The following is a 27,580-nucleotide window of genomic DNA, read 5'->3' as shown; positions in this document are numbered from 1 at the left end:
CTTTATGTAGTCATAGCACTTTATAGTACACATGTATAATATATTATATAGTATAGTATGTATAGTTTACATAGATACTCCACTGTTACGTTCTTAGTCTACGCATGATTCATGATAACTACTTTTTATATATGTGATGTATGCCATGCTTTTGTTATTGCTTAATGTAAGTCGCTCTGGATTAAGAGCGTCTGCTAAATGCCTAAATTGTAAATTGTAATTGTAAATTTAACGATTTGGGACGACAGAAAGACAACTTCGATTGGGTGGGGCTTTTCACCCCACGAAACCGCACATATCACCGTCAGGCCAAAACCTTGTATGGGAGATTACATTCTAATCGTGACATGACATTTTCATACCGTCCCCTCCCTAATGTAGTCCTCTTTTGACATGTCAAGGCCGGGGCCAAATTTGCCTCCATTATTCATTTTTATGAATGCACATTTCCCGGTATATTATGTTGGCTGACAGACAGTAGGATGTTAGCTTCAGGTAACAGGTAATTCAATGTGAAACAAGTCTGTGCTTCATGACCTTTACACCCATAGCATTGTGTGACATGTGAATGTACCTACTACTGTACAAGACTGCGAGCACCTTTTTTCCACAGAGAAAATATCAACACAGTAATCTTTTCCCACCGTTAGTTAGCCATCTGTGTCTAATTTATCTGTGTTTTTAAATCACTAGCTCAACTTAACCAACTAAAACAAAGCCATGCTTATTCGACGGGTTTCCCCCTTCTTGAGAACTGGTTCAAGTTACTGAAAACAGTAAAAACTGGACACACAAGAAATGGAGACCCAAATTTAGAACATGGGAAAGTTCTCATTCTACAGTTCTGCTCTGCCACCAAAATGTGGAATGCCCTGAACACATCATCCATTTGTAAAGGATATGTAACACTGGTTTCTTTCAAAATTGGTCACAAGGGTAGGTAAATGTAATTTCCCATCTCCTTTGTTCATACAGTATAGTGTTTGTTATTTCTTGACGACATGTATTATCTCACCCACGTCTTTTTTTAATATAATTATATTGATTACGTTTCACAACTATGTTCTGCTAGCGTCTGCAACACTCTGATTCTGGTGCGAGGAAAAATAAATCTGAAGTGAAAAGTCAGCTGGCTTATGCTGTCAGATTCTTCTTCCAGGCTGCATTTTTGATCAAATCAAGCTTGATTTGCGGCTCATTTCTATAACCGCTAAGATTGCCGGTTACAAAATGTATGTTTTGGGTGAATTAAATTCGGGGGACATGTTACGTAGTGATCTGTCACTTCCTGTTTCTCCGTTTTCGAGTGAAACGGCTTTCAAAATAAGATGGTTTCCCGTTGAAATGAATGGTGGCGGTCTTCGATTATAAATTCAGCCACCAGATGGCGGTGATGGCACCAAATTAGTTAATGTATTAATTCTGTATGCTATGTTGATGAATTGAATACACAATGGAAACAAGTCCTCCAGTACAGATGATCTACAAGCACAGCACAATACATCGGGAGTTTAGATTTTAGCCATTTTTGTGCGACACTGTTGTACAACAATGTATAGGAAACAGCTTAAAAAAAAATCTTTATTTGTTTTTAATAAACAGATTAAGTATTTGTATGATTAACTAGTATACACAAAACCCTAGACCTACAGCAGCAGCCTCACCTCCAGACAGATGGTCGTCAGTGGACACAGTCGAGACCAGCGCCCTCAGAGTGTCCAGTCTGACGTTGGCTGCTGCAGCTTCCACCACCTGGACACCAAGGAGAAAGGATTCAATTAGATTAGCAATTTGAGTACAATAGGCTCTATGTACGTCAGTAGTCATATTGCATGGAAAGAAATTGGGCCTCTTCCTTAGGGGTCATTGACATTAAAATGTTTGAGAACCACTACACTGATTTAACCCATTAAAACAGGGACATCATTTGTGTAATTTTTTAGATTTTTGCATTGGCTATTCTAAAATAGCAGACATACAAGCTCACAGCGCATCAGTTGGTGTTGCCCTGCAAGCTTGTAAATCTGCTATTTGTTTTTACATTTTAGAAAAATATTGAAAGTGTGAGAACTAACTGATATAGAAGGCATTTGTAGAAATGGCCTCAGGTCTTAATGGGTAGAACAACATTAGACGGCAAGCCTTAATAAGCAACTAGACTTTTAGAAACAATCCCTCCCACCCAAAAAGCAAGACGCAGCTACCAACATTTACAAGCACCTTTGCAGAAAAACAAGCCAAAAGTGGTTTAACTTGGCAACACTGCCCGGCACACGTCAATCACTGACGTGCATTCCACAGAAGGACAGCTGACACTCGGTGGGATCGGGCCAAGCCTTGTGTGTACTGTGAAGCACCTCCTTAGTCATCGCCGCTCCCGCTCTCTCTCCAAGAATGAAGATATAATGAAATGGCTCCAACATCCATGCAAGCGCCCCAGGGAGGGAGGGAGGGAGGGAGGGGGGGGGGCTAAACTGGACAGACTCCAAACACAGCAAACAGCACAGGACAGAGGGGCTGCTGTGTGTGTGCCTGTGCTGAATGGCCCGTGCGTCTGCTTCCTGCCCTCGCTGGGTAAAGGGAACGATTCAAGCGGCCCGAGACCAAGAAGAGGCACAGAAAAAGAAAAACACAAGTGCCTTTTCCACCATCTCCCGTCGATCCTGGGGGAAAACATTGGTGCCATCATGCCCGATTATTATAAGCAACTTTTTTCCTGTAAAGTGGCTCATAAATATTGGTCGTTTTTTTTAGAGACTATGCATATATACTATAGTGCGATGTTTACATAAAATGCTATAAGTCTACATAATATAAACTGCTATCTAAGTTTACATAAATTGCGATCTAAGATCTAAGTTACATAAGTTGAGCCTTTGCATACGCCTGTTGGAGGTCGAGGCTAGGGCAAGTACTATGGCAAGTGGTATGGGCTTGCCTGAAGAGTCTGAAGAGGTGTGCTTTCAGATTGCAGCGTAAGACTGGGAGTGAATCTGTAGTTCTGATTGAAATGGGAAGTGCATTCCATAGTTTTGGAGCCAGAAGGTAGAAGAGTTTGGGGGACGTGTGGAGCGTTGTACCGGCGTTTTTATCGAAGGTGCGGGCAGAAACCGGGAGTGGATCTAATGATGTCCTAATGATGTCTAAAGTTCTCAATCATTTTTACATCAAGAACCCCCAAATTAATGGTTAGTCATCTACAGAGCCCCATCTGAAAGTATTTTGTGCCAGGGACCCCATACAAGAATAATGTTGTAAAATGTTTCAAAAACATTCTAGATAAAAAAAAAGAAGTGAAGATCTTTTTAAGAATATCAGATCTACAGGCTCACAATGCATCACATTGTGAGCTTGTATATTTGATATTTTCAAATAGCCCTAGTAGCTTATTTTGGGCTCGGTCTTGTGTGGCCACTGTTGCCAAAAGCTGGACATAGGAGGGGCTAGCGACCCTCAAAAATAAAATCATCTAAGCATATATAGATTGCTGCTTAGCAGAAATAGAAATTAAAAAATAAAATGTAAAGATATTTTAAAATATATTTTCATGAATGGAAACGCCATGGTCTTGTCTCGGATTTCGGGAGGTGTAGTTGTCTGGCTATGCAAGACAAGTTTTCGTAATACCTGGTCGCTTGCCTTTCTCTCAACATCTGGCAACACTGCTTGAGAGTGGCTGAGCAGTGGCGGGCTCTCATGGGGTGAGCTGAGGGGGGCTCTCATGGGGTGAGCTGAGGGGGGCTCTCATGGGGTGAGCTGAGGGGGGCTCTCATGGGGTGAGGTGAGGGGGGCTCTCATGGGGTGAGCTGAGGGGGGCTCTCATGGGGTGAGGTGAGGGGGGCTCTCATGGGGTGAGCTGAGGGGGGCTCTCATGGGGAGAGGTGAGGGGGGCTCTCATGGGGTGAGCTGAGGGGGGCTCTCATGGGGTGAGCTGAGGGGCACTCTCATGGGGAGAGGTGAGGGGGGCTCTCATGGGGTGAGGTGAGGGGGGCTCTCATGGGGTGAGGTGCGGGGGGCTCTCATGGGGTGAGGTGAGGGGGGCTCTCATGGGGAGAGGTGAGGGGGGCTACAAGAGTAAGTACAATGAACAATTATTTAGTGTGGTTAAAGGAGCATTCAGTGATTTGGGTGATTTGGAAAACCACCCAGTCCGCCCCGGTAACAAAATGTGCACATGCACGCTCTACAGTGGGGGGAAGTGCAACAGGCCAACAGCATGTGCACCAAGGCCCGCCCCCACTCGATCATGATTGGAAGAAGGCCCCTCTCATCCTGATTGGATGAAGGTTTTGCCACCCGCCACCAAAACTGAAACTAGGGTTTTTTTTACCCCAGGGGCTCACTGGGGACAGGGAGGAACTCCTTATATGGTCAGCACACTCTATAGTAGGGAGGATTATCCAGAAAAAAAGAAAAAATAAGTGATATTTGAATTAAGTCAAATCACTGAATATACCTTTAAGTGTAAAAAGTAGGTTGGATTATTCATTATTGTTTTGTTAAAAACATCATCACAACTATAACCCCAGCAATAATTTATCATTGTTCTCAAATACACCATTATTTTACTCGGTAGTCAGAGGGTCGTTTTTTACATCAAGAACCCCCAAATTAATGGTTAGTCATCTACAGAGCCCCATCTGAAAGTATTTTGTGCCAGGGACCCCATACAAGAATAATGTTGTAAAATGTTTCAAAAACATTCTAGATAAAAAAAAAGAAGTGAAGATCTTTTTAAGAATATCAGATCTACAGGCTCACAATGCATCACATTGTGAGCTTGTATATTTGATATTTTCAAATAGCCCTAGTAGCTTATTTTGGGCTCGGTCTTGTGTGGCCACTGTTGCCAAAAGCTGGACATAGGAGGGGCTAGCGACCCTCAAAAATAAAATCATCTAAGCATATATAGATTGCTGCTTAGCAGAAATAGAAATTAAAAAATAAAATGTAAAGATATTTTAAAATATATTTTCATGAATGGAAACGCCATGGTCTTGTCTCGGATTTCGGGAGGTGTAGTTGTCTGGCTATGCAAGACAAGTTTTCGTAATACCTGGTCGCTTGCCTTTCTCTCAACATCTGGCAACACTACTTGAGAGTGGCTGAGCAGTGGCGGGCTCTCATGGGGTGAGGTGAGGGGGGCTCTCATGGGGTGAGCTGAGGGGGGCTCTCATGGGGTGAGCTGAGGGGGGCTCTCATGGGGTGAGGTGAGGGGGGCTCTCATGGGGTGAGCTGAGGGGGGCTCTCATGGGGTGAGGTGAGGGGGGCTCTCATGGGGTGAGCTGAGGGGGGCTCTCATGGGGAGAGGTGAGGGGGGCTCTCATGGGGTGAGCTGAGGGGGGCTCTCATGGGGTGAGCTGAGGGGCACTCTCATGGGGAGAGGTGAGGGGGGCTCTCATGGGGTGAGGTGAGGGGGGCTCTCATGGGGTGAGGTGCGGGGGGCTCTCATGGGGTGAGGTGAGGGGGGCTCTCATGGGGAGAGGTGAGGGGGGCTACAAGAGTAAGTACAATGAACAATTATTTAGTGTGGTTAAAGGAGCATTCAGTGATTTGGGTGATTTGGAAAACCACCCAGTCCGCCCCGGTAACAAAATGTGCACATGCACGCTCTACAGTGGGGGGAAGTGCAACAGGCCAACAGCATGTGCACCAAGGCCCGCCCCCACTCGATCATGATTGGAAGAAGGCCCCTCTCATCCTGATTGGATGAAGGTTTTGCCACCCGCCACCAAAACTGAAACTAGGGTTTTTTTTACCCCAGGGGCTCACTGGGGACAGGGAGGAACTCCTTATATGGTCAGCACACTCTATAGTAGGGAGGATTATCCAGAAAAAAAGAAAAAATAAGTGATATTTGAATTAAGTCAAATCACTGAATATACCTTTAAGTGTAAAAAGTAGGTTGGATTATTCATTATTGTTTTGTTAAAAACATCATCACAACTATAACCCCAGCAATAATTTATCATTGTTCTCAAATACACCATTATTTTACTCGGTAGTCAGAGGGTCGTTTCCTGCTCCTTCATGTAGAACAAATGTTAAACAAAGAACAGTCCATTACAGAGCAATGGTGGCATGGAACTCATTACCTAACGGTAATTGTTTTGTCTATGAGGATAACTATATGAGTTTTAAGAAGAAGCTGAAGTTGTTTTTGTTCACTCAAGAGATGTGAAAGAGATAATGTATATTTATTCAAGGTTGAAGATTGGATTGTACTGTAGAGCTAGCTATCAGATGTAGTAGACGGATCATGAGTTGGTGTTTTGTGTTGTGTTGGATGAATGTTGTATGTGAATGTATGTAATAATAATCAAAAATGTTTTGATATGTTTAAGACCACAGGAAGAGTAGCTGCTGTGATTCACAGTAATCTAATGGGGATCTAATAAATAAATCAAATCAAGGTGAGGGGGGCTCTCATGGGGTGAGGGGAGCCAGCGGCGGGAAATGTTCTTTCCACGTGTTGGATTTGTTTCACTGCTTCAAGACCCGACGTCACGCCGTGTTGACACAGCTGGGTGCCATGTGCGAAAGCAGTCTGGTGACTTAATGAGTTAAAAAGGTGTTCGACACATAATAACGTAATGTAAAACCAGCCGTGCTCTATTTACCTGCACTAAATCAATCCACCAGAGAGAGACAGGGGGGTTGTCAGGAGATCTATGGCCTTACACAACCTCTGGGCTGAGGTGAACCAGGTGGCAAGCATCCACATTTTTTAAATTAAGCCAATAAGGAAGTGCAGAGTTCCCCGCAATTCTCATTAATGGCCGAGTAGGTGTCACTATTTCCCCTCCTGCTGGAAGAAGCACCGACACTCCATTCAAGTGAATGGGTATTTGGCCGGACTTTACACTTGATTTTATTACCTTAGTAAACATTATAATCAGTCATAAATACTTTATGCTTTCAGTCGCTAGTTTAAAGACTTCTTTCAATTACCATGGTATGTGATTTTGTAAATGATTTAAAAATGGGAATAAAATGATAAAAGTAGGGTATGAAAATGTAACATTACCTCCATGGCATCCCTGTCCTTCTGTGTTTTCTTTGGCTCCTGCGCCTGCTGGGAAGTCAGAGAAATACTATGACAAAGAACAACAGAACAATCTCATAGGCTTTAAGTTTTAGTGCCCTACTTCGTCATACAAGAGTGTAGCACAAACGTAGTGTATTTATATATATATATATATTAGGGGTGTGCATCTCTCCCTTACAAGACGATTCAATACGTATCGATACGCATGGGCTATGATGCGATTCGGAGACATTTTATATACAGAACGATTCGATTCAGTCCAAATCGATGCGATTTGTGCAATTTCGTGGAATTTGATGCGATTCGATACGGTGCGATCTGACACATTTAACCTTTTTTAGATTTTTTATTTGAAGCTAGATCTATAAAGAATAGGGTTGGGACTTCATTAAAAAACGTTATCTAATTAATTGGAGGCTTTGTGATTAATTCATCTCAATTAATCACATTTTAATCGCATATCAATAGGCCTATTTGACCTGAGCAGTGAGAAGCTTTTTTTTCAAATGGATTTGGATACGAGTGAATCAATGAATAGTGACTACATAAGCAATAAAACAAGTAGTAATAGTAATAGTGATAATATTATTTATTTAATGCTTCTCTCTCATTCGATTATTGGTTCTAAATATGGATTTGGTTAATTTGCACATCTCTACTTACCGGCTCGGTGTGCTTGAGGCATTTTGAATGTTCTCCGTTGGTCATGGCATCCAGGAGGTTGTCTGCCAGCTGATATGTGTACTCCTCTGATTTGGTCAGGAATTCAGAGATGCTGCGCACACACACACACACACACACACACACACACACACGTTTGTATTACTATACTTGTGAGGACACGTTTGTATTACTATACTTGTGAGTACATCAACATTTTAGGACGGCAACTTCATGAACACTGTACCGGTAAATACATTTATCAATTTGTTTTGCCACAAGCCTAAAGCCACATAATAGTCAATCTACAAGCTCACGAAGCAACGTGTTATGAGATTATAGATCAACTATTTTTCTGTGCATGACACAGCCACGCAACTAAGTATAAATCATGTTTAACTCTAGGTCCAACCTCCCCCTTTTCATTGCATTTCTTTCTACATGCGCAGTCTCAAAGGTACCCATCTGTGACATCATTGGCGGGGAATTCAAGCTAATGGAAACTACAGCTGTTCTCTTCCTGGAATATAGAAGTGTTAACAAATTAACTGCTCCTGGTGGAACGTTCCGTCAGAAGGAATCCAACCAGCAACTGCTTCTGGCGTAATGTTCCGTCTGATAAGCTTCATTATTAATATCAAACCGGAGCGCTGATTTATTTATTTTTTATTCTTTTTTTGGCTTGGCCTTTCCTTCTTTAGCGATCCTAGACCGGATTGCGCAACCACACTGCTGTTCACCTCCCTTTATACAGGCTGACTAAAAAGCTGAATAACTCTCAATCTACGGAGCTCTCCATGGTTTGGATAAAACGCGCAATGTTCAGAGGTTTTTGCTGATTATCCAGTGGTCCTAGATGGAAACATTGGCGCTTTCTAGAGCAAGTTTGGCTCAAGTTTCATTTTAGCTCGCTAGCATTGATGCCATTTATTTAGCATCAAAGATGGACACCCAAACAGGATACGAGTCCAGCGTGTGCTACATTGAAAACGGCTTGGCAGTCTGCAGTTGGCTCTGCGTCTAGCAGGAGGCAGCAAATGGGTTAAAAAACTGTCAGTAATCATTGCTATAGACTCTATACAGTATAGTGTTTGTTCTGTAACATGGGTCTCCCTGTCTTTAGGTTGGGCTCACAATGCAATGCTTGCAGGTCTGTTTATTATTGTCTCCACTAGGGATGTTGAAAAAAGTTGAAAATCGACTCGATTTTCGACTCATGCCTTCCGCGACTCAAAAACGTATGAGTCGAAAAATCGTTTTTATTTTATTTTTTATTTTTTTTGCGCCTGTCAGCGCCGCACCTCACATGCATGCCCTGGCTGCAGTTAGAGCGCCATCGTCCAAGGGTGTGGGGTGAAGGGGAAGGGTATCTTAGCAACACTGAATGCTCTGTCCCATTGGTCGTGTGCTCGTATCATGAGCCAATGGCTGCAGCTCTGAGCCCCCAGACCCCAGGTTCGCAATTCGCATCTCATTGCTCACGCTCAAAGACAGGTCCGCTCTGTTCTGAGCTGTGAGCGCTCTTCTCTTCTCGTGAAGAAAGCAGGACAGCGTTGTCAAATAAATCCCGCCGTCATTCATACTGTATTTATTCCCCGACCCGACATTAAAATACGGAACAACGTGCGTCCCGTATCAGTTCATTACGGGACTTGTGACAGGCTGCTGCAGACACTTGAGTTGGGACTAGCTGATAGCATAGCAGCCGATAGCGCCGCTGCTCCTTCAGTGTCGTTGTTTACAAAATAAAGTTTATTTTTTATTATTGGGCTTTGATCATTGATGCAAATTCTAAACATATGGATGCAGCTGCAGAAGTTGTGTTGCTTAAAGGAATGCATAGTTGCGTTCTCCTCAACTGCTGCGCAGCAACAAAAAAAAAAAAAAAAAGGAAAATAAATAGGAAAAAAAGTCGATCGACTCGTCGATTTGCGGCCTCGATTTATCGATTGGCCAAATATGAGTCGTTTGGCATCCCTAGTCTCCACCAGTCCGAAGGCATGGGGAGAGAGTATGTTTTGCACTCAGTCCGTGTGTGCGTGCGTCCGTCCGTCTGTCCATTACCAGCTAAACTCCGGCACCGTTGGCCCGATCCATGCCAAACTTTGCACACACACTGCCTGGATGCCAACGACGAACCTCTGCCCCAAATATTCCTCAAAGGCCTGTTATAGCGCCACCATGATGCCGATTTAGGCAAAACACATTTCTGTAGATTACTCGTACACATTTTATCCATACATCACACAATTCGGTATACACTATCTCCATAGTCATGTGACCAACACGGATCTGTACCATTTCCCATCTTCCATCCATTGGCTAAGATTAGCTTCCAAAGCTCAGATGATTGGTCCGTTTCGAACAAAATGCCACAAATCACAAACAGTGTGCAATTTCCGTGAAATTATACATGCACATTTCCACTAGGCCCAGCACGACATGCCACTATTCTTTTCTCCAAATCAGCCTCACGGTGGCGCTATAACAGGGCAATTCCTGTTTTGACCTATAACTGCATCGATCTGTGTACAACTTTGTATGCGCACTCCCTAGAGGCCATGGAAAAACAGTTTCCCTGCATCCCTCCACATCTGCCGGTTATAGCGCCTCCATGAGGCCAATTTCTGCAAATATATTATTATATTACAGATTTCATCCAAATCTCACGCAAATCGGTACACATGATCGCTGTAGTCATCTGATACTCCAGTTAATTAAAAATATATAAAAAGAATCACACTTGTGCTGTGAAGTGAGGGGCGCTCTTATCATCATACATCACATTCTGTGCTCAGCCAATCAAATCATCACAAATGTCATTCCGGCCAATCACAATTGGCATCTTCAATTTTCTGCCCTCACTTTTTATCCTCAATATGTACTTTCCTCAGCCAATCAAATCATCGCTATGGGGTGATCAGCCGATCATCAGCCAATGTTTGTGTTCACACAAACATTGGCAGACAAAAGATGGACATAGGAGGGGCTAGTGCCCCTCAAAGAAATGACTTAAGCACAGTACTTGGGACCACCACCAGCAGAACAGCTGAGACGCTTTAGTTGAACCTCGGGGTAATTATACAGAAAGTAACGAGACCATCTTCCCAGAATACTGGGGTAAGCAGACACAACGTGTGGTTTTTTTAGGTCAAAGCCCAACAATGATAAACAAACACCTCCTCCCTCCTCCTTACAGTATGCAAACAAAGCCAGGAAGAAACAGTCATCTGAAGGCTAATCATCCAGGAAAGCCTCAGGGCCAGTGGTTCCCATACACTTTGAGAGCAAGGACTGCCCAAATGCATAAGCATTTGCCTGCAAACCGATATTTTAAAGGATTTTGTACCAGGGGACACAGCACCCCTATCATTGCAGTTGAATTCGGTCTACTCGGGTGTGGTAGAATGAAGGCCAATGTCAATCATGGCCAGCGGGGACCAGGCAATCTTATTCGGGAACAGTTCGAATCAATCGGACTCAGTGTGAATCCGCCCTAAAACTATTTAATTTCAAGGAACCACCATAACTTTGAGTGTGCAATAGACCCAATGGGTCCATTTGGTACACTCTTAAAGGACCACTTCACCACTTTTCAACCCATCTTCATATAATAGGTCCTCACTAATAATCATGATAAAATGGCACGATTTTTTTCTACTCAGTCCGTGTCTCATAGGAGGGCTGTGGGCAGTTCAGACACCCGTTCACCAGTGACATCATCATTAGGCAGATTTTTTACAAAAATGTTTAGATATTCATTATCGTGAGAACGATGACTTCCATTTTCACATTGCAACTTTTCAGGACTAGAAAGCCTGCAGTTTCTATTAGCTTGTATTCCCCATCGATGATGTCACTGGTGGACGGGTTTCTGAACTGCCCACAGCCCTCCTATGAGACACAGAGCGAGTAGAATAAAATTGCACCATTTTTTCATGATTATTAGTGAGGACCTATTATATGAAGATAGGTTGAAAAGTGGTGAAGTGGTCCTTTAAAGAGTTACAGACCTATAAGGGTCGATTTGGAACCCCCTCAAGAAAACCTGAGTCCCTGGATCCCACTGTCAGAACCGTTGGAATCGGTACTCAGTATTGCAAGTTATGGGAATCGGTATCGGGAAGGAAAAACTGGTATTGGTACACGGTGTGCAGACTTGCCTTCCTTCTCCACGTGCAATAGAGGGTATGTGACATCATCATACCTGGATGTTATGCGGGAACGTCTACTAATCTGAATGTCTATGCATGCGCAATTGCGCATACCCTCTATAATCCCCACTAGCAGCCCCTAGAGACTGCATTGTTCCTTACAGCCAAGTGGACATTTTGGCCGAAGGCTGACGGCTTAAGTGGAAAACCCATGAGGTTTCATCCAATCTGCCAATTAGATCATGACTTTTGTTGTGTGTAAACTCACTTTGCCACTCGATTTTCCACTCACTTTATGCATTCGCATACCCTCTATTTCTTCAGGTTATACTGTAGAGTGTTATTTGCGTGCCATACCTCTCTGAGCCCTGCAGACTGGATTCCTCTCCGTAGGAGGAGTAGACGAGGTCCGACTCGTCCTTGCTGATGTTGGCGAAGCTGGAGTCGTAGGTGGGGGCGTAGGAGGTGTACGGCCCGTAGCTCATGTAGGCCACTGAGGACATAAGGAACGGCATTAGAAACTATGTTTTTTCCCCATTGTTTGTCCAATGGCTATAGAACAGGTGAAAGAATGTTTTAGACAATACTGTAGTACCTGTATTGTTAATAAAGTAATCAATGGTACTAAACTACTAATATACGACACAGGCATATTTCCTGGGGCGGAGTTACAATATGGCAAGTTGCCCTGACCAATATGGTGGCGAGTCTGGTGACATACGATTCAGTCAGCATTCTGGGAAACGTGACATGATTTTCCCCCTGGATCACCATTATTGTTGCTGTAGGGCAATTTTTGTTATTAACGCCCTACTTGATCATACTTCAGCATCACAAAAAAGTATCATAAGTATCAGATCCACAAGCTCGAAATGCGGCACGAATCGACAGATTTTGAGCTTGTAGATCTGTTACTTTTGCATTTTAATCCTGAAAAGTAACAGTTTGACATGAGGTTTCCATCTGATTGAGACGATATATTATGCTATGGATTTGCCTCCTGGGTCACCATAACTATATTATGCATACAGTATGTGCTTGACCCCATGGCCTAATAAATAAATACAAATAACAAATACATTTGAATAATTTTTTTTTGCCCACCCCTAGTGGAAACCTCATATGTCAAAAACTGTTACATTTCAGGATCCAAATAAAAAAATATCAAGAGAAGACCCACAAGCTCGAAGCGCAGCATGATGCTACTTACGACGTGCAACGCTGTAGTGTGATCCAAGTACGGCAATCATTTACAAAGAATGATTATAATTATTATTATTTTTTAAGTTAGAATAGATAGAGAGAGATAAGAGGTTTGTGTATTTACCTGGAGTGGTTCTGTTCCTCTTGTCTTCCCTGAAGCCCTGCAGGCAGTTAACTCCACTCTGCAGCCTGCTGGTCATCATGCCCAGCCTCACCGGACAGTAGCCCACATCTGGTACAACACACAGGCAGTACCTTATAGGCCACGTTTACACAGTAGCGATCAGAACAGAAAACGACAAAGTGCCATTGCGTTCTCACGTTTTATTCTGCGTTTATGCGGAGACGCTGAAGTGATTGAAAACGCTGTTGTGTGCATGCCAGGCGGCTAGGTTGGCACTGTGAGACAGGCTGCCAGATCTATAGACCAGTCAGCATGCATAGAACCACTTCCGTTGTTCTTCCTATCACAACGGTTTGTTAACGTTGATGTAATACCACACGCGCCGTGAGCTATGACATCACACATTTTGCCGTTTCCCCCGTATTGCATCTTCTTTACACAGAGTTGCGAGGCGGAACGTTTCTAAAGATTTTGATGCGCTTTAAACCCTCGAAAATGACGTACATGGAAGGCACCTCTGATCATTTATTTTTCCGTTTTCTCTAGTACCGTTGTCGCCTAATCAAGGCCTTAAGGTCTCCACACACCGGGCGCGATTTTTAGCGGCGTTTCTCCATCGGTTTTCCGAAAAACGCGGTCGGTGTGCAACCACCTTTAAGGTGGTTGCACACTGGACGCGTTTTTCAGAAAACAGACGCTAAAAATCAGAAAAACGCAGCAGTGTGCAGGGACCTTTAGTCTCTCTCTCTCTCACAAACACACACACAATTACAAACTACACATTCAGAGTTTATAATATTCATCTCTGCCACTTAGTTTTTGTCACCTACCTCCAACTGATAGGTCCACTGGGTTGAGGATGCCCAGGGTGGTTGAACCGTCGTTCTTCCTTCTGACAAACTCCAACTACACAAAACATTGATGATATGGGTCGACTCAATTGGGGAGACACTTAACATGTTCACTCTTCTTCAATTCAGTACAACAAACACGAGAATACTAATAGTCCGGAGGCTTAGTGAAAGGATAGTGCAATTGCGGATAAAAGCGTAATTTTTTGCATGATGGTTCGTTAGGGTCAGTTATTGAATTTTAGCCTAGGAGCCCTTGTCAAATATCTATTTTAAATATCAAATTGCAAGACTATTATTATCAGTGAAATATGTGAAAATCCGCCTAGTATTTTTCAGACTATATACATCATAAAATGATCAGATTATTTCCAAATGTGATAAAGTTGACTTAAGAGGCTAATGTAGGGTATATTATATTTTCCACATGTCAGGTAACATGCAACAGCTTTATGTGGTGGTGGTCTACCACAGTATCAAAAGCAAGACCACCAGACTTATGAACAGCGTCCAGCCAGCTACCATCAGACTGTTGAACAAGCCCTGAACACCGCCTATCACCAGGCTGGCCTGAACACTTTGGTGTTGTGTGTAACAGTTCTCACCCCACACTGAAGCACCCCGTTAAGACAGTTCTCACCTCACACTGGAGCACCCTGTTAGACAGCTTGCCTCCACTCTCTCCAATGAGTTTGCGGATCTCCTGCAGCTCTTTCAAATTCTCTGCCTTCAGGGCCTCCTCTTTAGAGTCCTTGTCCTGTCTGGGGATGAACACACAAAGTGGCAGCTCACACATGACAGCCTCCGATGAAAAGGACATGTGCAAAGGAGAGATGAGGGGTACATGGGGAGAAGGACGCTGAAATTGGAGCTGCCAGGCAAGAGAAGAGGAAGGCCAAAGAGGAGGTTTATGGATGAGGTGACTCAGTTGAGACGACATGCATGTTGTAGGAGTCACAGAGGAAGACGGATCCAGATGGAAAATCATGATCGCACCACAACACGACGTCAGCTTGTAGATTGGCTATTTTCACATGAAACCACCCTACAATTTAATGTATTAAAGGCCTTTCAATTTTGCTCATAATTTTCGCCCCCTCCTGATAAAATATGTTTTAAGTGGTTAAATCCGAGTGAATACGAAAGAGTAGATGAGATACTTAACGTCCATTGCATACAATGTTTTTTTTTACAAATACAGCAAGTCTCTCTGAATCAATGTGTCATGGGCATTTGCGTTTGGTTCTGTAGATAAACTCAGCAACAAATGTTCGGAAACTTAACTTTGGTCCATTATTTCTTCACTTTAAGATATTTTATCATTTTAATCGTTGATTAGTCACCTTTACAACAAGGTATAGCTTGTAAGGATCAGGCATTCATGGAATGAGCAACACAGCTAAACGTGTGGGTTGCGCCTCCGATTTTTGAATACCAACCACTTGCCATTTTGGCAAATGTTTTGGAGGCGCTACCCACACGTTTAGCTGTGTTGTTCATTCCGCGAATGCCTGATCCTTACAAGCTATACCTCGTTGTAAAGGTGACTAATCAACGATTAAAATGATATAAAATACAACACAAATTGGTATTATTAAAGTGGAGGAATAATGGACCAAAGTTAAGTTTCCAAACTTTTGTTGCTGAGTTTATTATGTTCCAAATGTAATGAGTTTCATAAGCTGCCCTCTGGTCGAGGCAACAGAATGCCCAGAACCACAAAGAATTTGCCCATACGGCCTTTTATCCCATCTGCCCTTCATTACTTTAATGTGAATTCCGACCACTTATTCATAAGGTACAGCACTGCATGGCATGTCCTATTGGACATATACACTGGTAGAGGGGAAGACAGAGCCCACTGGTGTTTAGACAGATGTGTTGTGTTTATAGCAAACTAAAGACAGTTGTGTCCTCAGACACCTCACTCAAACGTGCACTGGCCCGGCCGGACAACTCTAAAGCAAACTCCACCTGCCCAAAGGTTTATAATAATAAATGGTCATTTGATGAGCATTTTTAGCAAATCCCCATAACAATATCAACAAAAAAAAAAAAAAAAAAAAATACAAATACAAATAAAAAGAGACAAAAAAATGAATTATTCAAATAATCATTATTAATAGAAATAAGTAATCAACACTTTTATATACATCCCTAAATGTAATGCATCGGAGCAGAAAAATGAGGATGTTATGAGTCAGTGTTGTACCTTTGGGGACAACGCCCAGGTTTTGTCTAGCATGAAAACATGGGAGACATGCTGACTGACTGCAAGACGGAGCATGCTCAGCTCACAGAGGCATTCCGTACATTCTCTGCCGCCAGCCAGCTCCTTGGCACAATTTAAAGGACTGATTCACTCGACCAAGGGGAAAAAGGACACAGTGGCCCAATAAGGTTTTCTTCAGGTTGTGGTACTGACTCTCAACCCCGTTTTGGAGCTTGTTTCCACAACATATGAAAGAGTTTGGTAACTCCTGGTATAGTGGATATGATGTTGTGTAAAATATACAATGTCCTGTGCCGTTTTCTTATTTGTCAGGTTGCAGGCCATATCGTTGCTGTGGGGCAGAAACAATAACAAGAATGACTCGGTCATAATTGCCAGCTTCAGCAAGCTCTTGTTTATGAACAGCTATAATCAGTTTGTGTGCCTCAGCCTCTGCCTCAGCTCACGGCTTCACATTGCAGCACCCAGAGTATGCAGGCAATAGGGCTTCACGTTGCAGCGTTCAGAGTATGGGTTTTATGCCAATGGGTGTTATGGGTAAGTCTCCCATTGGCTTAGAGGCAGCCTAGAGGCAGCCAATGATGAAAAAGTCTCTACTATGGCAGTAGAGGTAGATCAACATATTGTAGTAGCAAATCTGCAAGCTCGAAACGCAGTGCGAAGCAAAGCAGTTTTGGACATATGATGTTGCCAAACGACAGTTACAGTATGCTCAGTTCTATGTACGGTAGTCTGACATGATATCCAAATATATCCTTTTCAAGAGTCAATTTAAGCTTTGTATATATCTTATTTCATTACCAGGTTCTTTGAATTGTGTAGTATTTTATATTATGATGGTTCAATCTACGATTCATCATGATTTAATTGGGAGGCAGCCAGTGTGTGGCTGCATGCTTTCTTTGTAAACTTTTGGCATGTATTTCCATTTGTGGACATGCATTCCATGCATGCTCTGGATGGCCTTGGATTAAATCCTAGGTCAGGCCTCCAAGGCCGTCATTAATGGTGAAGACGACCTCCATCCCAGCACCCTATGTGTATGTGTACTATGTCCATTTGTGGACACACTTTTTTCACCCAGTGGCGGTGTGGTTAGAATGTCCGCCCTGAGATTCATTGAGGGAGTCCGGGGTTCAATCATACCAAACTGGGACCCTATGCCACACTGCTTGGCACTCAGCAAGGTTGGATTGGGGGTCAAGTCCCTGCGACATACTAGCTGCATGACCAGGGAGTGTACTTGTCTTGTAAAAATGAGAAAAGGCTGCACACACGTAGCCACGATGCTGTATATTTATTGAAAAGAAACCAACGTTTCGACCTTTCGGACTTCTTCAGGGAAAGTGTACTTGTCTTGTACATCAAGCTGCCTCACGCCACAGAAACAGGAGATTCTTGTTCCCAAGGCTACTTGGCTGGTTTTGGATTTAATCCTAGGTAATCCAAGGCCATCCTAAATGGTTAGGAAGACAAGTTCCTTACTCATGTGGCTCTCCAACCCTGCACTGTCTCACTGTCTACCGGCAACTGTTGAATCGATTACGATTAAGGAACAGTTTAAAATAAATATTGAAAATAGCACATCTAGCGTTGCGTCGATTTAGTCTCATTGATAAGTATAAAACAAATTGAAAACAAATGATCACAAAAAACCCTGCTTCTCGATTAATGAACCTAAATGAGCAGGATTAAGTCAGTCGGTTCAAAATTTCCGTCTCAATATATTTTTGGTTAATTGTGCAACTGTACTACGGGCCACTAAAATAGAATAAAACTAAGGATGGGGGTCGGTGGCCAAATGCATATCATTTTGGGGGTCCTTGACATGAAACAATTTTGAGCACCACTGATATAGCAACATACGTTTTGGAGAAAACTATTAGGATACAGAAGACATTTGAATGGGTCTTAATGGGTTAACAGGTTGTGTGCCCAAGATGTCCACAGACGGGAAACGTCCCGTATGTAGTTTTTTTTTTTTGGTTTTTATAAAAAAAAAATATATATGTCAAAAAAATCAATGTAAAAAGTGGGCACCCTGGGGTTTTTTTTTAAGTGTTGTGTGGGTACACAAAGCGTTAAAAGAGAGAAAGAGATAACCAAACCTTGGTGTGCCAAATCTTGGTGTGCCAACGGTGGGGGACTGGGAGCTCTCACTGGCATCCGTGACGATGTGGTCCCGACCGCAGGCCCTCCCCTCCTCCTCCACCTTGCCTGGCTTGCCAGAGGGGTCCAGGCCCGACATGAAGTCGATGCTCTGCCTCAGGCTTTCCAGCCTCTCCTTTGACAACAGGAACAAGACAAAAAAATAACCATTTGAACAGGGGTCATCAATATGTCCGTGGCAAAGACTTGGTCTTGTCCATGGCAAAGTTTCGATTTCTTTTTTTCTTCTTTTTTTAACACACCATCATGTTCTAAATCCTGACCTAAGTTGTCTGAAATGTATTCATTCAAAATTTACAAACAATGATGTTATATTGATAGTTATATTTGAGCATCTCTACTCAGAAATGTTGTCTCTTTATCTTCTGACAGTAGGTTAGTCATACTTTACAGTGTGACATGTGTTAGAGTAATTACTATGTATTATTTGGAGACATCTATCACCACCTAGTGTAGAACTGTGGCAACTGCAAGCAACATCTTCCAGCCATATAAAAAAACTAAATAGCTTATACATCTGCCATTTGTTTTTGTTTTGGAGAATTTAAGATTTAAGATCTCAAAATCTGGACACAGCCCCTAAAAGTGGCTAACAGAAGACTGTTTATGGTCAGTGGTTTCCAAACCTTTTAACCTTTAATTTCTTTGATTGCTTTATGAAATAACTGGAGAAAAAGATATTTAATTCGTGACAATTTTTGGGAATGACATTTTTTAAATAATAATTAAAAACAAAATGTGGGAAACAAAAATGAAAGGGACCCATAAAGATGTGCCCGTGACCCACAAATGGGTCCCGAGCCCAGGGTTTATGTAGAACTGTCATCTGGTGGTGGTGGTGTTCCTACCGGGCTGAGGATCTTCATTCCAGAGTGCAGCAGCTTGCGTGCAGCTTTATGGTAGATGGTCTCAGCTTTGTTGTACCTCATGGCGTTCTCACACATGACTCTGAAATCCTCCTACAGCAGGCGACAAAAAGCCACGTTCATGGATTAAAGCGAAATTAAATATCATGACTGAAAAACTGTGTCCGATTTGGAAAACGGTGTGAAAGGAGCCCCTCCCCCACCCACACTTATGATGTTCCTGCTGTTCTACATACTGCCAACCAGGTGAAGACATCACAGACTGAGGCTTTAACATTTGCTTTTATGAAATATCCCAGACCATAGGACGTGTTGGAAACGTCATATGAAATTCAACCGACGGATCCAGTGGACGTGTACACATGTCCTATCGCTTTTTCATTGATATCAAACAAAAGAAATCTGATTCACTTCCTTGTTTTACGGCAAGGACTATTTAAAGAGGACGGGAAGCGAAGACCGTACGGTGGACTCCATGTTGCTCCCTGGAAGGAAAGAAAAATACAAATCATAGATATGGCACAAATGGCCCAGCAGATGGCATGATATGCCACTGAAAGGAGAGATGCTTGTATCATGTCACGTCATTGCATTTTACCTTTTATATTAACGTTTTACCAGCAAGTGGATAAGTAAGTCCCAGCATGGATCATCACACAGACAGTAATGTTGGTAGGATGTGACATATGTACAAGTATCTCTCCTTTCAGTGGCATCACGCCAACTGCTGGGCCATTTGTGCCATATCTATGATGTCATGTACAACTTCCTGGTCTCAACTGCACATGTTTATTTCCTTCCAGTCCCGTCCTCTTTAAATAGTCCTTGGTTTACGGCTCAGAAAGAATGGCTCGTCTCTCCTAATCTAGGGAGCTCTCCATGGTTTTGATCAGATGGGGCATACTTCTGTCTTCATTTCTGACTTCAACATGCCTCTCGTTTAGAATATTAATGCTTCTAGAGAGACTTTATCGTAATCATTGCAAGGTAAGCAAGCAACATTATGCATCCCAGTTTTTGAATCCCGGCAATCATTGTGTTTAAGGACCACTTTCAACCTGCCTTCATATATGTTCATGATGATAAAATGCTACAATTCTTTTCTACTCAGTCTGTGTCTCATAGGAGGGCTGTGGGCAGTTCAGAAACCCGTCCACCAGTGACATCATCGACGGGGAATCCAAGCTTAAAGAAACGCCAGGCTTTCTATTCCTGAAAAGTTGCAATGTGAAAATGGAAGCCATTGTTCTCACGATAATAAAAATCGATGGTGGACAGGTTTCGGAACTGCACACAGCCCCCGCCTCCTATTATAATAAACAGTAGAATTATTTTGTGAAATTTTATCATGAACATAAGTGAGGACCAATTATATGAAGATAGGTTGAAAAGTGGTGACGTGGTCCTTGAATGGGGTAGTTCCATTTTTTTTTTAAACTTAAGCTGTATTCAAATACTTGCCATTAATATAGTGGTTGCAACTGTATTAATCGATTGCCCGAGTCCCGTGGTGGGAGTTCTGCTCTGGTTTTGGTGAAATATGAAGTAGTTCTGGTCATTTTGTGGGTGGCACAGGGGGCCACGAAATTAAAAGTAAGTTAATTCACAAAACTAGCGTCATTTGTATTGTTGATTTCTAACATATAGTGCACCTTTCGTTCATTTTTTACCCCTCTATCACACGGAACTATGTTTTTTTGTGTCACTACGTCCAAAAAATTGTTCTGTGTGATAGAGGGGTCAAAGTTGAACGAAAGTTGCGCTATATTTTAGAAATAGGTCAACAATACAAATGACGCTAGTTTTGTGGATACATTTACTTTTTTTTGTAACTTAATTTTTATTTGCAGAAAAACATAGAATTGCAGACACACTGTAAGGGTTCTTGTTCATCATTAGCAACTTTAAAACAAGCAACCTAGATATTCCAGTCCATTCATGAATGTCCATTATTATCATCAGTGTCGACCTGTTGAAATCTATACTCAGTCCATTTCTCCCATCTTCTGTGAATATTACCTCTTGCAATCTCAATGTATGTTAATTTCTTCATTACAAATCTTTTAATTGGACTATTTAACCCATTAATATTTAACGACATCTCCCTTAAATCGTTACGTTGCATCTTGGGTTTTCTTTCCCCTCATTTGTATCCCCCTCACACTGCAAAAACAACAAACACAACTTTACAAAACAAGACAAATAAAAGAAAAGAAAAAAGACTCCCAAAACAAAAGGGGCTCCTTCCCCTTGCCCCAAACCCCTGTTGGTGGGAGAGGGGTATAGCCTCCACTAGTTGGAGGGCCCCTCTCTAGCGATAGAAAGGTCCTACAAGGGATCTTTCCATCCTACTAGAAAAAGTCCAACAAAATCAACAAACACTCACAAACCCTTACCCCCGTCATGGCAATTTGTATTTAAAACGAGAAGTATTTTATTTGGCTATCTTATTTTCGGAACTCCTGCAGTCTCTGCTTCGCTCGCCTCAGAGCCCTGGCTCGATTTTCTGGCGAGAGCACGTCACTCCCCCCCATCTCCAGTCCCTCCTTCCTTCCAGCGCGTTGCCACTGTGAAGCTGCCGCTCCTCTAATTCTTTCCTCCACCGTGGCCTCTGGCTCCCTCACCTGGACGTCCAATCCTCTCGTTCTCATGTCTCGGGCTGCTTCCAGCGCGTTGTCATATACCTTCGGTCCATTCTCCCATCGTATCTTCATTTTCGTGAAGGGCGTCGAGAATCCCACTCCGTTTTGCTTTAACACTTTTTTGATTTCGGCATAAGATTTTCGTTTCATAAGCACTTCCACTGGATAATCATAGTCGAAGGATAGCTTCTTTCCATCCAGTTTAATGTCCGCCTTCCAGGCTTCTTTAAGTATCTTCTCTTTGGTCTCGGACTGTAGGAAGTTAACCACGATGGACCTCGGATTGGCTCCTTCTGGGGGCTTCTGTATGGTCGCACGATAACAGCTTTGTATTTCAAGATCTGTATGCTCAGACAACTTGAGCTCTCGTTGTAACAACTTCTTCACAAAGTCAGTCACATTGTTGTCTTCAGTTGCACATTCTGCCACGTTGAATATACGGATGTTGTTTTTACGTGACTTGGCCTCTAAATCTGTTATCTTTGATTGCATTCTTTTCTGTTGGTTCAGAAGCAACAAAATCGCGTCCTTGGCTTCCGCGTTCCATGCCTCCGTTTCTGTTATTCGGTCTTGCATCTCTCTCACCTCTTTCTGTTGTTCTTGTACTTCCTTGTTGATCGCTTCGAGTTTGGTATTTATTTCTAATTTGAAGTTTGTAAACTCCTGTCGCATGTCTCTTTTAAACTCTTCTTTGAATTTTGAAAAAATGTCCGTAATCTCTTTCTTTAGTTCTGACATTTCTTTGGTGATAAAATACTTCATCCCATGGAGTAGGTCTCCAGCGAGGTCTCGGTGTGGCGTGCCCTCGCCATGCTGCTCTCCTTCCAACTTCTTATCGTCGCGTTCCGTTGTCTTTACCGACTGCATTTTGTTCTTTGTACTTCTCGTTTTCCTCCCCCCGCTCATATCTCTTTTATCACGTCTTTGAATTTGTTTTATACTTGTATTATTCGGGGGTTAAACTTATATATACGGGAGCTGCGGGTTTATGCTGCCATCTTACTCAGCTGCCTACCGGAAGCGATACATTTACTTTTAATGCGTGGCCCCCTGTGCCCCCCACAAAATGACTGGAACTACTTAATATTCACCAAAACCAGAGCAGAACTCCACTATATTAATATGCCTATGGTTTTAAAATTAGGTGTACGTTACCGCACTTAAATTTGTAATCGTGACAGCCCTAGTGATGAGATACCTTGAGTTCATCCAGAGACTGGTAGAAGTCCTTCTTAACTTTGTCCCTCATAGTGCTGAAGTCCATGGGCCGCTTGATGACAGAAGAGTAGCCAGGTGCAATGAGGTCAGTCACTGGGAAGTAGAAGAATGCACTGGGGTCTTTCCTATGAGAGACAGAGACAGAGACAGAGACAGAGACAGAGACAGAGACAGAGACAGACACAGACACAGACACAGACACACACACACACACACACACACACACACACACACACACACACACACACACACACACACACACACACACACACACACACACACACACACACACACACACACACACACACACACACACACACACACACACACAATTAGCATGTGAGATCAGCAGCTGACATGATACACAGAACCAGGGCGAATGCATTTGTTATGTAAGGGAATAAAGGGATAATGTATGACTTGGTGGTCATTGGTGATAGATAAATCACAGACAGGGTGATTTATCTATCAACAATGACCACCCAGCCATACATTATCCCGCTTATTACACGGCTACTGAATACACAAATAAATACATTTACCCAAAAGTGACAACAAAACAAAGTTTTGCCTTGCTTACGGTTCTAATTGGCCCTGCAGAGCGCAACGAGTCGCCTCGGAAACAAGGAAGTGAGTGTTGATCAAATGGAATACATTTTCGGGTACTGCATCGTCTATTTCTCCCTTCAAATCTCGCTTTCAAAATCATTCTTGAAACCATGTTGTTTAGTTAAATGACATTGTGTGTTAGTTTTCATGGCTGTCATGTTGGGTACAGCATAAGATCCAAGCAGTGCAGAGGCTGCAGCCAGGTGCTCCGAGGCTTTGATTAGTTAGCGGTCTGTTATAGAGCGGAGCGGTCTGTTTATCAAGAAATAACACACCGTTGAATTTGGCGATTGACCAATCAAAATCAAGCAATGTACTGTATAGCCTAGCTACTAGCCTTGTACATTACACTAATATGGCAAGTCCAATGCAAAACCAAAAAATGATTACACTCACACTAGGCATACTCTAAAACAGTGGTTCTCAAAGTGGGGTCCAGGGACTGGGGTTCCGTGAGCAGTTTCCAAATGGACCCTTACAGATCTGTAACTCTGAGAGTGAACAAATGGACCTAAATGGACCCTTACGGTTCCATTTGCTTATGGGGATCCTTTAAATTGAAAGGTTTGAGAACCACTGCATTAAAATGTTAGTTACTATGGGCACATTGGGCAGGCTTTGAATGACTATAGCCTTTTTAAAATAATATTTAAATGTTCAATGAATAATGACGCATCCCTACCAATAAACAATAATAGTTTACCTCTGTAGCTGCCTGATGAGCTGGTTCAAAGCTTCCTGGAGAGGGCTCTGATCTTTTTCTGGGAAGGGAAATACAACTATAAACCACATCCAAACCAAAGGAAATTATTTTCTTAGCGATTATTCATGAAATTACTCTACGGTGACAGCCATGCTTGTTCTCCAAGGCTGTCATTCCTTGACAAACTGCAATCGCTCAACAGTGTAGGGTTACCTTCTAGTTTGTCAATTTCTGAGCGGATGGGAGTCCTGTTCTGTTGTTCCCGCTCCTCCCAATCTCCATCCTGTCCCTTCTTCTTCTTTCCCATCTAAAGATCACAGAAAATGACAATTGTCAAGGGCAACATTGGGATGTGTAACGGGCAACACTGCAGATTTATTTTACGTAAATCCTATCATTGTGACTATCATGTGGAAATCTGACCTAAGAGAGACATTCCAGCACAGTGAGACAGTGGCGCACAGAACGCAATGGGTCACACTTTACTTGAGCTTAAATTCATGCACGTAATTAGCGTTTGATACATTAATTTGTTCAATTAACTCATCTTTAATGTTGGTCCTCACCATCAATTAACCATCAACTTAATTATTTTTCTCCCAGGTCTGTATATATACGTACCGTCGTCAAATCGTCAACTGGCAGATTACCTTGTAGCGTTGTTCCCGTTGCTATGCAATGCCTCCGTCACCACCAGCTACGGTCCTTTACAACTCGGCTCCATTGACACTCCATTATAGTAGGATTTTCAAAGGGGTATAACTCTAGTAAAACTATGTGAGCTGTCCACCGTAGTCCTTCGTGCATCCGATTTTCGGATGCAACATACAATGGGGGTTAATGGTGGAATACTACTGTAGTACCTTATGGCAAAGAGTTAACCAAGTGTAATATTAGTTAAGAAGGACTTTCCACAGTTCCACTTCTAGGCCCAGGAAAAGTGCTGGAGTTACAGTATAGAGGAGGGTCAGTCTCTGGCGGTCATTCATTATAAATGTGATTCTAATGCATTATAGACCACTAAGACCAGACCTTTAAAGTAAAGTGTCACAGAAGATTCTCCCTGGTTTTACCTTCTTCTTCCCTTTATCGTCGGCAGGCGAGCCAATGGTCCTCTCCTTGTCCTTCTTCTTCTTCTTCTTTTTCTCCTTCTCCTTCTCCTTCTCCTTGTCCTTGGGTTTGTCGAGGTCGGCCGGCCTGCTGCTGCTGCTATCCTCAAAGAAGTTGTCACGGCTGGAGCTCCCGGCCGTCACTTCATTTCCAGCCACTTTTAACACCAGCTTCAGTGGCCTTTCTCCATACTCTGCACACACACAGGCAAACAACCATCATTTGGTTAGATAGTGAACGCACTTCCGCAGCCCAGGTGCAGTACAAACGGCAGTATCAGAAAAATAAAGTCTGCAGACTCTGCACACTGGTAGGGATGGGATGATAATCATTAGTTTATTGTGATTTTTTTTTTTAAAGCACTCACAAAAATCGTAACATGTCATTTTCATATTGTCCCATCCCTACACACTGGTATATAAGGCTGCAAAAGCTTCACTGTACATTTACTGCCGTCAACGTTTCGATCAGTCAGGAATCTTCATCAAATGTTTAAGTCCTGATTTAACATCACAGAGCTTATGCTTTTAGCTCAAAAGTCTGACTGTACATCGTGCCATTACATTTCTGTATAAATAAAGTATTCAACCAATCAAACAAACCGTATATAAGTCATTAAAAATCGGTTTCGTTATTATTGTTATAAATCACGTGTATTCTCTCTTCGGTCCCTCCTTGTTGACATCTCGGTTGGCTAGCTGCGCCTACGAGGCGCGTAGGGAGGCGCAGCTAGCCAACCGAGATGTTGGAGGCGGTACAATGGGATGTCAACAAGAGAGAATTTCAGAGCTGCCAAAACGGTCGTACAAACATTAAAAATACTTAACGGCTTCTGAGCCGTTCGCGGGGGGGGGTCAGAAGGTTCGTTGTCTCCTATAGCGTTCATATGCTTCTTTTTGAATATGTCAGCGTGACACCCACACCGCAGCAGAGGGGTAAGTCAGGGTAAATCAGATTGCATCCCATGTCGCTTGAAGCCGGTGAGACCGGACCCTACGCGGTAGGGGTCCAAAGGAGCTCAACCCGGGGGGTCCGGAGACGGGCTAGTGTTTGGCATACATGATACATGGAAAGTACACACCCTCACACACTAATGACGTAAGTACTCATTGTGTTATGCTGATTTGTACTGATACAGGATATTTAAGGTAACCAGTCATGATGAAAATAGTAAATTATCTTTGGACACAAAGCAATACGTGTTTCCACCCACAAATAAATAAATACCACTTCATTTGGGTGATGATTGTTCCTGCTTTAAATGCATTTAGATGAGATTTGTACGTGATATAAGCAGAAAACAGCTTTATTTAGTTCAGAAAACCTTTTATTTAGAAAACGACAAAGTAGCTTAAACCGGGTTAGCTTAGCATGTTAACTAGCACTTATCTTGCACACACACGCAGAAGAACACAAGGCATGTATGAAGCCAGACATAAGAAATACTGTTTTACCTTCGTATCCATGTTTGTCTGACTTGTGTTTCTTGTGTTTCTTTCCCATTGTTATGATTTGATATTAACAGCACCGGCTGCTTGTTCTTTGTGTGATCTCTGCAACCCGGAAGAACTAACGCAAGATTTCCTACATTGGTGGTACACCTACATTGGTGACCTATCGTATTCCGTGACCGTAGAAGTTATTTTGATGCTAAAATGGCCGTACATTATTTTATGTCGGCGATTATTATTAATTGTAACTTGACAATGTGTGTCACCTTTTTTGGCAAACGTCTTTACAGATCAGTAAAGTCTTTACAGAAATAGTAAATTAATTACCTCTGGCGCAACATAATTTGATAGGGTAACCAATTGCATCACTATCCCGGTGATTGTAGGGAGTTACAGCCTTAGAGTATAGGTTACAGCGCCGTCTAGATGCAAGGCTGTGTAAACTTTGTGTTATAAATACATCTCACCATTATCGGACAGTAGGTAGCGTAATTACCTTAAAATTAAATCCATATTAATCGTTGACAACAAGAGCCACC

The 27,580-nt window shown here is 42.6% G+C and overlaps 1 protein-coding gene across 3 annotated transcripts in view; it reads right to left on the bottom strand.

Annotated features, from left to right (window-relative positions):
* Positions 1-27,201, bottom strand: part of brd7 (bromodomain containing 7) — a 33,566-nt gene extending 6,365 nt beyond the window's left edge. Inside the window, exons 1-14 of one of the 3 annotated variants that reach the window (XM_079496548.1) lie at positions 27,045-27,201; positions 25,554-25,783; positions 24,694-24,787; positions 24,481-24,538; positions 23,149-23,293; positions 19,291-19,401; positions 18,382-18,557; positions 14,681-14,801; positions 14,020-14,095; positions 13,190-13,297; positions 12,220-12,355; positions 7,712-7,823; positions 7,028-7,075; positions 1,665-1,752 (exon numbers count right to left, since the gene is read on the bottom strand). In XM_079496548.1, coding sequence (XP_079352674.1) covers positions 1,665-1,752; positions 7,028-7,075; positions 7,712-7,823; positions 12,220-12,355; positions 13,190-13,297; positions 14,020-14,095; positions 14,681-14,801; positions 18,382-18,557; positions 19,291-19,401; positions 23,149-23,293; positions 24,481-24,538; positions 24,694-24,787; positions 25,554-25,783; positions 27,045-27,093 — 1,552 coding nt within the window. In that variant the 5' untranslated portion in view covers positions 27,094-27,201. Of the gene's footprint in view, positions 1-1,664; positions 1,753-7,027; positions 7,076-7,711; positions 7,824-12,219; positions 12,356-13,189; positions 13,298-14,019; positions 14,096-14,680; positions 14,804-18,381; positions 18,558-19,290; positions 19,402-23,148; positions 23,294-24,480; positions 24,539-24,693; positions 24,788-25,553; positions 25,784-27,044 lie in introns of all 3 variants that reach the window. The other 2 variants (XM_079496549.1, XM_079496550.1) reach the window with 2 other exon arrangements.
* Positions 27,202-27,580: the final 379 nt, after the last annotated feature.

Source organism: Electrona antarctica, assembly GCF_951216825.1.
Source record: "Electrona antarctica genome assembly, chromosome: 3".
Classification (NCBI taxonomy): domain Eukaryota; kingdom Metazoa; phylum Chordata; class Actinopteri; order Myctophiformes; family Myctophidae; genus Electrona; species Electrona antarctica.
The sequence above is the reverse complement of the archived record's forward strand: the minus strand, read 5'-3'. Positions and strand labels throughout refer to the sequence as shown.